The sequence below is a fragment of the Adiantum capillus-veneris genome, chromosome 24 (genome assembly GCF_014529385.1).
Source record: "Adiantum capillus-veneris isolate H3 chromosome 24, ASM1452938v2, whole genome shotgun sequence".
Lineage (NCBI taxonomy): Eukaryota > Viridiplantae > Streptophyta > Polypodiopsida > Polypodiales > Pteridaceae > Adiantum > Adiantum capillus-veneris.
Genome location: NC_140954.1, coordinates 55,164,519 through 55,176,059, shown reverse-complemented (window position 1 = coordinate 55,176,059; position 11,541 = coordinate 55,164,519). Strand labels below are relative to the sequence as shown.

The following is an 11,541-nucleotide window of genomic DNA, read 5'->3' as shown; positions in this document are numbered from 1 at the left end:
TCTCCATTATGCACCCGAACAACTTTGCCATAAGAGACCCAATCATTATAGTCCGGTAGTTGTTTACAGATTTTACATCCTCTCCTTTATGCAAAGGCTTGACCCAAATAGTACTCCAATCATACGGCATACCATGTTGAAGTGCAAGGTTGAACATATCACACATCCACTCATGGGTAAAATCTCTCGTCCATTTAATCATCTTTGGCTTGATACCTTGAAGATATCCTGCTTCGCGAGTGGCCAACTTTTCAAGCCCACCGCATACATATCTCTCTCTCTCTCTCTCTCTCTCTCTCTCTCTCTCTCTTGCGTGTCCAATGTTATTAATCACCCACGCGTCTCGCGGCCTCTGTAGTCTCTCCAACAGTTGAGGCTGCGCTCTCGAGGACATTAATGAGACTGCTAAGATTTTGAGCCTGCCAGTCTCTCTCTCTCTCTCTCTCTCTCTCCCAGTTGGCTCCAGTTGGAGGATTTTGAGGCTGGCATACGAACACGCCTCGGTGCACGGACACAGGCACGCTTGCATGGAACCAACTTCAACCAAGCCAGCTTCGAGGCTCTCTCTCTCTCAGGCTCCGACAATCTCTCTTTCTCCTTCTATCTTGTTGTGGACTGTTGGGGCCAGAACTGCAGAGCTTACGCCACGTGTTGGGGGCGGGGGGATCCCTCCCCCTTTTATAGTAGTATATAGTATAGTATAGATAGATTAATAGTAGGCATCCAATTTAATCCCGAGTTTTAAGTAATTTTGGCCAAGGCAACGCTAAGGCAGTCACGTTTACCGGCTCTTATTCCTGGCTATGGCTTCGTTAACAGCTTGCTCATCACCACCATGCCCGGAAAGACTCCATCGCGTACTGGCCTTCCACCCGTTTGTGCCACTCCTCCGTTGCAGCGTCCCAATATCATCGCCCAAGTGCTTCAAAAACGGATCTCCTGTTAGACGCAAAGCTTACTTCTGTGTTAGAGCTATGGAGGTCTCCGGTCCAATTGAATCAGCGCTTATGAACTCTATGACCAAAAAGGTGCTTCTAAAATCTCTTCCTGCTTTCGTTTAGCACTTTGTGCTCCGCATTATGTAAGGTTTCTGATGATTCTAGGGTATGGTGTCCGCACGCACGTGTGTAGTGTGAATCATCATCTGTACGTATCCCTTGAACTGCAAACATGATTTTTTCCACCTCCTAGTAATTGAAGCAGTTACACCACAGCATCATCGTGCTTTGACGTTGCACTTCTATTGTGTTAAAGGTTAAGCTTCCTCTCTCTCTCTCTCTCTCTCTCTCTCTCTCTCTCTCTCTCTCTCTCTCTCTCTATTGTGGTCTGCTCACTACTGGACAAGAGAGAGATCAAACTAGGCTTCCTTCCACCAGCGAGGCAGTCCCTTATATTGATTGGAGGTGATGTTCTAACTGATTTCCATCTTCTTGGCAACACCCACACCAGACTTCACACTTGGGCTTGTTCGGCCAATCACCACATACCTCAGGGAGAGAAAGATGCACATCTTTTTTCTGGTTTTTGATTAGGATTGGCACTGTCACGGATGCTATCTCTGAGAAAATCGTGGAAGGACAAGGAAGATGTTAGAAGATTCTAGAAGCTTGTAGAGGATTATTTGAATCATCACTTATGTTAACGTCCACGTGTTATACCTCCTATGCCAATTCATTGCCAAGGTTGCTTGGTTCAGGAAACTCTCTCTCTCTCTCCCCCCCCCCCCCCGCCCCCCCTTTGGTCTCTACGCTTCCGCATCGTCGACCTTGACATGGTATCAGAGCTGTGTGCTTGAAGAGCTTTGGAGGCGGAGCTGCTCAGAGAAGTTGAGAAGATCACCTCGTCGCCGGCGTCCGCTCTTTCTCCACTGCAGCGCGTTTCAGCACAGTCTTGCAGCCCCTTGGCGACTACTTGCCCCTAGAGCTCTTTAGCGTTTTAAGACGCTGTTGAGCCGGCAGTGGCTCCCTTCTCCCAATCCATCATTTCAAAACGCTGTTTCCACTTTCTTTGGAATTGATCCCCCGCCAAACTCCCTTGGTGTTCGAGCGTAAAAACACGGTGTATCCTAGGAGTCTTTGGGACTGTTGAGCTACAGAGAGGAGTGAGGTGGCTACCCTTTGGAAGATTGGAGCAAGGAGAAGTTGAGCCGGTAGTGCCTCCCTTCTCCTAATCGAGCGTTTCAAAACGCTGTTTCCACTTTCTTTGGAATCGACCCACCCTTCATCCCCCCCCCCCCCCCCCCCCCCCCCCCCCCCCCCCCCCCCCTCACTCCCTTGATGTTTGAGCGTTTAAACACGCTGTATCCTAGGAGTCTTTGGGACTGTTGAGCTGCAGAGAGGAGTGAGGTGACTACCCTCTGGAAGATTGGAGCAAGGAGAAGTGCAGTGTGAAGCTCAAGAGAGGGATAGTAGACTTTGCGGAGCGATCTGGGAAAAGCAAAGCGTGGAGCCCACTTTGTGTGGAGCTCTCTATGTAGAGGCATGGAACAATTTAGATTTTGTGGCTTGGGAGTAGTGCGGCTACCCTTGGAGTGTGAGAAGGATTACCTGATTTCGAGGTCTTGCAACTTCAACATGGCCCCCCTAGTTCGAGCACCAGCGTCAAATTGAACGGCAATAACTACACTCATTGGAATTTGATCATGCGACTCTGGTTCTCACGAAAAGGCTTATGGGATATTGTCGACGGCTCGAAGCCCCATCCCACGAGGGATCCCAACAACAGGTTCACCCGCCTTCAAGATGACGAATATCTCAAATCGTGTGTCGATTAGGATGCGGCTAATGCGAGGCAATGTCGGCCATTACGGAATCTCTTACAAAGGACATTTCTTCAGCCATTCAGACTTTGAAGACTGCCAACGATATGTGGTTCAAGCTCGTCCGAATGTTTGATCAGGATTCTACGATGCGAGTAGTCCACCTTCTTGGACAATTATTTGCCATCTCTTTTCCACGAGGAAGTTTCATGCAATCATTTCTTATGAATACTAAAGTTATTTATGATCAACTATCTTATAGAGTTTGGCATCTCAAGTGAACTGCCCAATGTGATCCCATTATTTATTTTGGGTTCTAGGTTTTATTTTACTTATTTATCAAAGTCTAGGTAGGGCAATTTACTGAGGTTTGTTTATATGCAACCCTTGCCTCCATTGTATTACACATTCAGTTATTCATGAATCATTGCCAAGGTTGATTGGTTCAAGAGACTCTTTTGTTCTCTGTCTCTCTCTCTCATGCTCAATCTCCTTGCTCTACGCTTTCGTATCGTCGTCTTTGACATGGTATCAGAGCCATCTTGGTGAAGACAGGAGGAAGCGCGCTCGCTGTGAGGAGAAGTAGAACCCTTTGTCGCCGGCATCCCTCCCCCTCAACACTTTGTAGCGGCATTTTAAAATGCTATACTGCAACGACGCCATACTCCCCTATCATTGGCGTTTTGAGAAGCGACGCGAATGATGGCCTCCTGTCAAGTGGATGGCGTTTTGAAATGCCAGACCGGCGTTGTGGTCCCTGCGAGCATCTTGAAACGCTGCCTTGTAGTGACTAGGCAACTACTACCTGCGTTTTGATACGCTCTCTGCTGATGCACTTAGCAAGACACATCAGTGACGGCTTGAAACGCCTCTCCCCCGCTCCCTTCTACGATTTAAAACGCTGCCCTTAGTAATTCCCCCCCTTGATGGCGACCCCAAGGTTCTCTCCCCTCGCCGCCTCGCCCCTCTTGTGACCCGCGTTTTAGAACGCTAGTGGTTGACAATTTGTGGGCACTTTTGAAGCAGTGAGGGCACTTTTGAAGTAGTGAGGGAGACAGTCGACCTAGTTCTGGTGTCTTTCAACAAGGGATTACAAAGAGGCTTGGGAGGCGTAGAGGTGGAACTTGAGCTAACGAAGAGGTGGAACTTGCAGCTCAAGAGAGGGACAGTTTGGAGAATTTTGCGGCTTGGTTTCTGCAGCCACCCTTGGAGTGCGAGAAGGATTCCCAGAGTTCCAGATCTTGCAACTTCAACATACCCCGCCCTTTCTCGAGCGCCAACGACAAATTGAACAGCAATAACTACGCTCATTGGAATTTGATCATGCGACTCTAGTTCTTAAGGAAAGGCTTATGAAATATTGTCGACGGCTCAGAGCCCGGTCCCACGAGGGATCCCAACAACAAGTACGCCCGCCTTCAAGATGACGATATCTCAAATCGTGTGTCGATTGGGATGCGGCTAATGCGAAGGCAATGTCGGCCATTGCGGAATCTCTTACAAAGGACCTTTTGCGAGCTATTCAGACTTTGAAGACTGCCAACGATATGGGCACTAGGGACTAGAAGATGGGTTGGTCTTGTGCCCCCCCCCCCCCTCGAGGAGATTTTCTATTTATGTTATACTTGTTAGAGTTTTGGCATCTCAAGTGAACTGCTCAATGTGGTCCTATTATTTAGTTTGGTATTTAGGTATTTATTTTCCTTGTTTGTCAAAGTCTGGGTAGGGCAATTTACTGAGGTTGGTATATAAGCAACCCTCATCCCGCGTTGTATTGTATATCAATTATTCATTGTGAAGGTTGATTGGTTCAGGAGACTCTCTTCCCCCCTTCCGGTCTCTACGCTTTCGCATCGTCGACTTTGACATGGTATTAGAGCCTTTGGCTCAGTGATCGCAAAGGAGGAGAGCTGTGTGCATTTTGAGAGGCGACATTTGTGACAAATTGCTGACGTGTCGACCTACTAAAGAACGGAGCTACCGGCCGAGGGGCCTAAACCCTAAGAAGAACAAGCAACAGAGGAAGTGTCACAGAGTGATGACGTGGTTGCCCGAGTGCAGAAAAACCCTAACCCTAATTTCTGCCAGAAACCCTAATTGCTGAAACCCTAATTCTGGAAACCCTAACCCTAAAACCTGCAAACCCTAATTTCTGCCAGAAACCCTAATTGCTGCAAACCCTAATTCTGAAAACCCTAACCCTAAAACCTGCAAACCCTAATTTCTGCCAGAAACCCTAACCCTAACCCTAAGGCAGCAGACAAATTCCGAAAATTGCGCTGACATGATGACGTGGCAGGCTGTACGGATTTCCGTAAATTACACTGGCAGCTTTTGGCATTGCTTTTTGGACCATAAGCTTTTGAGTTTGAAAGTTTTTCATGTAAACTGCTTTTTGGACCAGAAGCTTTTGAGTTTTAAAGGCTTTTTACTATAACTGCTTTTTAGGCCAAGGGCCTTTAAATATGAGGCTAGGGCTCATTCTCTGGCATGCTTCAGTACGAAGGTGCAGAGTTTGGAGTACCGGCTTGTACTGTGTTGATGCAATATAAAGAAATACCAAAAGGGGCGCCAAGGTTTGGGGCCAATACTCTCTGGGGTGGAATTCCGCCACTCCGTGTCGCGTGTCGTCTCTCTCTCCATTTCAGTTCAGTTGTTATTTGAAGTGCTTAAAGTTGTTCAGTCTGTTCTTTTCTATTGGCACGTGGTGCCCGCATTTGTGACAGTGGTATCAGAGCATCAGGCGTGTGCTTTTCTAAAAGCATACCGGTCCTACAAAAGAGCAGACAGAGCTATTGGAATTTGATTCGAGGTATCTTCGCCCTCCAACCCGGACTTATTAGCCACCCCCACCCTTACTTCATCGCGCATCGGGCGCGCTCCCGTCTTCACCGCAGTGTCTTACAGGGCATAAGCCAATTAAGATCACTTGCAAGAGAAGGATCCAGATTTGTTTCAAGTCACTGTTTTTTTTCAGAAGCAGTGCCATGCAGATGTTGACGTCTACAACTACCAAGCAACATACTCCAAGTACTTGGCAAGCTTTCAAGAAATTTTTTGCCCGAAGTTATATGGTTTTTGACATCTTCCTTCGGAGTGCAACTTTTGGCAGAGTGGGGTATCCTGAAATGCTTGCCATGGAAACCCTAGCAGATTATAACTTGAAGTTTCTCGACATCTCCCAGTAGATGTCTCTTCACGAGCAGATGAACTTGGAGACCGAATGCGATTGCTATCTTGGGACTACTATCGCCGCCAAAGAAACACTGTTTGTCCAAGAGCTGATGGACCATGCTGTGCTCGGCTATGACCTTATGGAATGAACCTAACCCTAATTTTTGGTGCAGGTTTCAGGATGGAAAGTCAGTCGACTTTTCGAGCTCGATTGATGTCGAGATTGCTTTTTAAGTTTGAGTTCTGTTTGAGCTTGTTTGGTGATCCTGTTTGGAATTTGTTTGAAATGGATGGTATCTGTTTTGAACTTGTTTTGGTGCTGATTTGAATTGTTTGACTCTAGTTTGATACTGGTTTCAATGATTGGTGATTTTACTCCTGGGTGGAGAAGTGAGAAATACTGTTTTGGTATTGTTTGAACCTCGGAACGACGCAGGCCGATGCCTGGGGAGCGTTTCGTTGTATGTTTGAAAACCTTTGAACGACGCAGGCCGATGCCTGGGGAGCGTTTGGTTGTATGCTTGTAAAATAATTGTTGTTGTGACTCCCGGCCCGGACCTGGATGGTTATGCGGGAGGAGTATTAAGAAGTCTGAGCAATGGTTACTCTCAGCACCTCCAAACGACGCAGGCTGCGGTCTGGGGGGCGTTTGGTTGTAAAAGGCCTCTATATCTCCCGGCCCGGACCTTTTTAGGTTATGCGGGAGGAGTGATGAGGGAGTCGTTGAATATCTCCCGGCCCGGACCTTGTTAGGTTATGCGGGAGGAGTGTTCATTGGCGGCTTTATGTTTCTATGTCTTGTAACATGCATATGTGAGCATTTGTGTTGCATTGTGATGTGCCAACCACTGAATATTCCTAATTGGATGAGATTGCCTGGGTATGTAATTTTAGTGCATCAAGACACCCGAGGAAGATCAGTACGGTCTGGGTGTGATGGCTAATTTTACTACGCCGGAATATCAAGAGTTCCGATCTGGACGAAAGGAGAAGCTAACTCCTTGATCAAAACAGCCGATAGGAGCAGCTAACTCCTTGATCAAAAGAGCAGAAAGGAGAAGCTAACTCCTTAATAAAAAGAGCAAATTGATTGTCCCTCGGAATGACCCTCGGAAATTTTTGAACTAACTTGAGTTGTTTTGCAGATATGCTGTAATCGCGGACGATTACTCTCTTTCAAGAAGGGGAGATGTGACAAATTGCTGACGTGTCGACCTACTAAAGAACGGAGCTACCGGCCGAGGGGCCTAAACCCTAAGAAGAACAAGCAACAGAGGAAGTGTCACAGAGTGATGACGTGGTTGCCCGAGTGCAGAAAAACCCTAACCCTAATTTCTGCCAGAAACCCTAATTGCTGAAACCCTAATTCTGGAAACCCTAACCCTAAAACCTGCAAACCCTAATTTCTGCCAGAAACCCTAATTGCTGCAAACCCTAATTCTGAAAACCCTAACCCTAAAACCTGCAAACCCTAATTTCTGCCAAAAACCCTAACCCTAACCCTAAGGCAACAGACAAATTCCGAAAATTGCGCTGACATGATGACGTGGCAGGCTGTACGGATTTCCGTAAATTACGCTGGCAACTTTTGGCATTGCTTTTTGGACCATAAGCTTTTGAGTTTGAAAGTTTTTCATGTAAACTGCTTTTTGGACCAGAAGCTTTTGAGTTTTAAAGGCTTTTTACTATAACTGCTTTTCAGGCCAAGGGCCTTTAAATATGAGGCTAGGGCTCATTCTCTGGCATGCTTCAGTACGAAGGTGCAGAGTTTGGAGTACTGGCTTGTACTGTGTTGATGCAATATAAAGAAATACCAAAAGGGGCGCCAAGGTTTGGGGCCAATACTCTCTGGGGTGGAATTCCGCCACTCCGTGTCGCGTGTCGTCTCTCTCTCCATTTCAGTTCAGTTGTTATTTGAAGTGCTTAAAGTTGTTCAGTCTGTTCTTTTCTATTGGCACGTGGTGCCCGCATTTGTGACAACATTTGTGGAGGACATCTTGTTACCTGCATCTTGATATGCTTCATCAACATGGCCTTAGTTTACAGCGTTATAAGAAGCCGATTGGGAACCTACAACGCTTTTGCATGCATCTTGAGATGCTGTCAAGAGAGTGTAGACTCCACAACTGAAATTGGCGGAGAACCACAAGACATGGCTATGATAGTCCCAAATGACAATTGCATGAGGTTGTTCCCAAGGTGGTTTCAAGCACCAGGGATACTAGAATCAACACCAACTAAAGGCTATGGAAAGATCATCCACCACCCAATAGCAGTCTATGCACGGGGCGAAGCTCTCAAGGAAACCGTGGATCTGTTTGGCTTGGGATTGTGAAGCCAAAAGCAAATGGACGAGTTCACTAGAGGAAAGAGGCAAAGGAAAGCTTGACAAGGATGGCAACACCATGACTCAATTAGCTGCCACGGTACCCACGAGGTTCGACAACAATTGTTACAAATGTGACTCGACGCTTTGTTTGGCTCAGGAGTTTGAAGCCAAAGACAAAAGTAGGAACTCACAGGAGGACAAAGGTAAAGGCAAGCTGAACAAAGATGACGGTGATAAATATTTGATAGTGGAGATTGGCCTGGCACATGTGGTGGTGACCACAGTGGCCACGGCACCAGATTTCTCGTCAGAGGGCAGATGCCGCTACTATCTTCAGCCAGAGAGAGGCTTGTGAGTGGCAGAGAGGGGCAAGCAGTGCTCCCTATAATTAATTTGGACCCTTGTGTTGGAGTTCAAGTTATCGGTGCTTGAACAACCGGTGGGTCGGAGTTCAAGGCTCATGCATCTGACAGGGAACCAATCAAACCTATCTAAAACACTATGGATGAGTGCACCAATCCATTGTTGTTGGTCGGATTATTGATGGGATGTGTTTCAAAGTTCATTGTCTGGAATGTTTTGAACGTGATGTGTTCGCAGTTCATGAACGGGGATTCTTGGACGTAGTTTGGTCTATGGTTCAATTTGCTACAAGGCAACCGATGCTCAAGATGTCATTCTTCTAAGGTACAAAGTTGAGGGTAGCAAATCCGAGGTGTATCCAGTAGGCAGATCCTCTACTGGGGTGTCCATGGTAGCTTCTTCATCGACTTGGTCTCACTATATATGTCCACTATGAGTTGTAGAGAGGGTGTTTGGCATCTCAAGTAAACTGCCCAATGTTTGGCTTTTAGGTATTTATTTTACTTATTTGTCAAAGTCTCGGTAGGGCAATTTACTGAGGTTGGTATATAAGCAGCCCTCAGCTCCCATTCTATTGTACATTAGTTATTCATTGCCAAGGTTGATTGGTTCAGGAGACGTCTCTCTCTCTCTCTCGTGCATGGAAGAGAGAGAGAGAGAGAGAGAGAGAGAGAGAGAGAGAGAGAGAGGAGGTTTGAACAGAGAGATGAGAGAGAATTCTTTATGCGTGTAAACTGCTGCAGAGAGAGTGCAAATGCTAGCGCTACCACTTATAAGGCTTAGCGCATGATTTGTCCATGCTGGATAGTGCCAAAGGAGAGAGAGAGAGAGAGAAAAGGCTCGCAAACTTGCCAACGCTGGTCTTTCTAAAAACTCCCGCTAGTTGCTGAAATTTGTATTCTTATCTTAAAGTTTTAAGATTTTGACCGCGTTCAAATTGGCCCGGCCACTCATTTGCAAAGGTTTCTAATCTCAAACTTAAAAACAAGCATTAAAACACGGGTTCCGACCAATTTGGAGCATTAATAACTTTGCTGTTTTCAATGTTTATATCGCTCCTGTCGGGATGTATTTCCACTGTGTCTGGCCAACCACTTTCTTGGGCGGCCACTCTAAAAATATTAAATTATAACTTTTCTGAGCGAACTGGGGACACCATCTTATTCATTTGCTTGTTTTTGAAGTGTCCTGCATTGCATTCGGCTACTGTTCTACTTATCATACTATCCGGACACAGATAAATTTCCAAATGGCACATTGCACCGGAAAATTTACCCTTTCATTTAAATTATTAATTGGTACCAATAAATTCATAAATCTATTCTGTGTGGACAAAAATCATTTTATTTATCTGTAGCCGTAGCTAAAAATATTACAAAGCCTCTTTTTTCAAGAAAATTACCTTAAAGCAACAAGTGGAGCAGTTTTGCTACGGTTTAGCCAAAAAGAGACGACGATATTGCCTACAAAAGAAATCTGACTCCATTGAGAGACTTATCAGTCATGCCAAATAGGGATTTGGTATGCATGCCGACACACTTATGTACCCTTCGGACAGACTAGTGTCCGCTCAAAAGGGGCCATCTTCGTTCAATGTTAACAAGAAGAGTAAACGGCAAAAGAAGAAGCCGGCCCAAAACTGTCAGTCGAGCAACATGCTGAGTACTACAAAGAGAGCAAGTGTTACGGTTGCGGAGAGCAGGGACACATTTTGGGAAGTGTCCTAAGAAAGTACCAAAAGATCTAGCAAAGGAAAAATTTGAGAGTTCGAAAGCGGTGGAGAAGCATGCAAAGAAAGGGAAGACAAAGGCGGGACTGTTTCGTGGATAGACGAGAGTACAGAGCTGTGCAGAGCGTGGGGCAAAGTACATGATCAGGAAGTCCTTATATTCTTCAATGGAGAGCCAAGGCCAACTTCATCTCGATTGAATTTGGTGGCTTAGCTTGGAATCACTGGGACCACCGAATGGAGGCAATGCTAGCCACACCGGAGTGAGTTGTTGCCATTATACTTGACATAGGCAAACTTCGGTTGCATTGCTTGGGGTATTTAGGGCACGAGGACTTTTACATCATGCCTCGATTGAATTTGCGGCTCGACTTGGAATTACACCAGAAGAAATGGGACCACTGAATGGAGGCAATTCTAGCCTCACCGGGGCGAGATATTGCCATGACACCCGTCATAGGTAAACTTCAATTGCATTGCAGGGGTGTGTAGGGCATGAGGACTTTTACATTATGCCTCTAGAGGGGTGTGACAACGTTTTGGGGACCCCCTGGTACCACTAGAATGGCGTTGTGGTTGACTATTGGACACGAAAGGCCACTTTGAAGAATGAGAAAGGCAAAGAAAATTACTCTTGATGTAAAATTAAAGGGCGAATTTGTCCCACTTGTTAGATTTACACCACTTTGTTGCTTCATAGGTCTAGGGCATGCATGTACGGCAACTGTGCCTCCAGGCTGGCTGGCCACCCTTTGCATATGCATATAGGCTGCATTGTCGGGCCGCCCACCTTGTCCGGGCGCCCTTATATATTTTTTTCCTTGTTGGGTCGTGAGGGCTTTTAAATGGCATCGCCCTATCTCCACTTGGGCACCTATATATGGGGCCAGGGGGGGCACCCACAGTTATAGTCTGACGGATCATCATTTGATCATTGTATTGAGGGTCTTCTTGCTATGGTAGTCATGGGGACCACTGTTGCTTCATAGGTCTAGGGCATGCATGTGCGGCAACTGTGCCTCCAGGTTGGCTGGCCACCCTTTGCATATGCATATAGGCTGCATTGTCCGGGCGCCCTTATATATTTTTTTCCTTGTTGGGTCGTGAGGGCTTTTAAATGGCATCGCCCTATCTCCCCTTGGGCACCTATATATGGGGCCAGGGGGGCACCCACAGTTATAGTCTGAC

The 11,541-nt window shown here is 46.4% G+C and overlaps 1 protein-coding gene across 1 annotated transcript in view; it reads left to right on the top strand.

Moving 5' to 3' along the window:
* Positions 1-738: 738 nt before the first annotated feature.
* The window catches only part of LOC147426392 (BolA-like family protein), a 54,262-nt gene continuing 43,459 nt past the window's right edge, over positions 739-11,541 (top strand). The window contains exon 1 of the mRNA XM_086499348.1: positions 739-1,028. Within this exon, the coding sequence (XP_086355474.1) occupies positions 804-1,028 (225 nt within the window). The 5' untranslated portion in view covers positions 739-803. The remainder of the gene's footprint in view (positions 1,029-11,541) is intronic.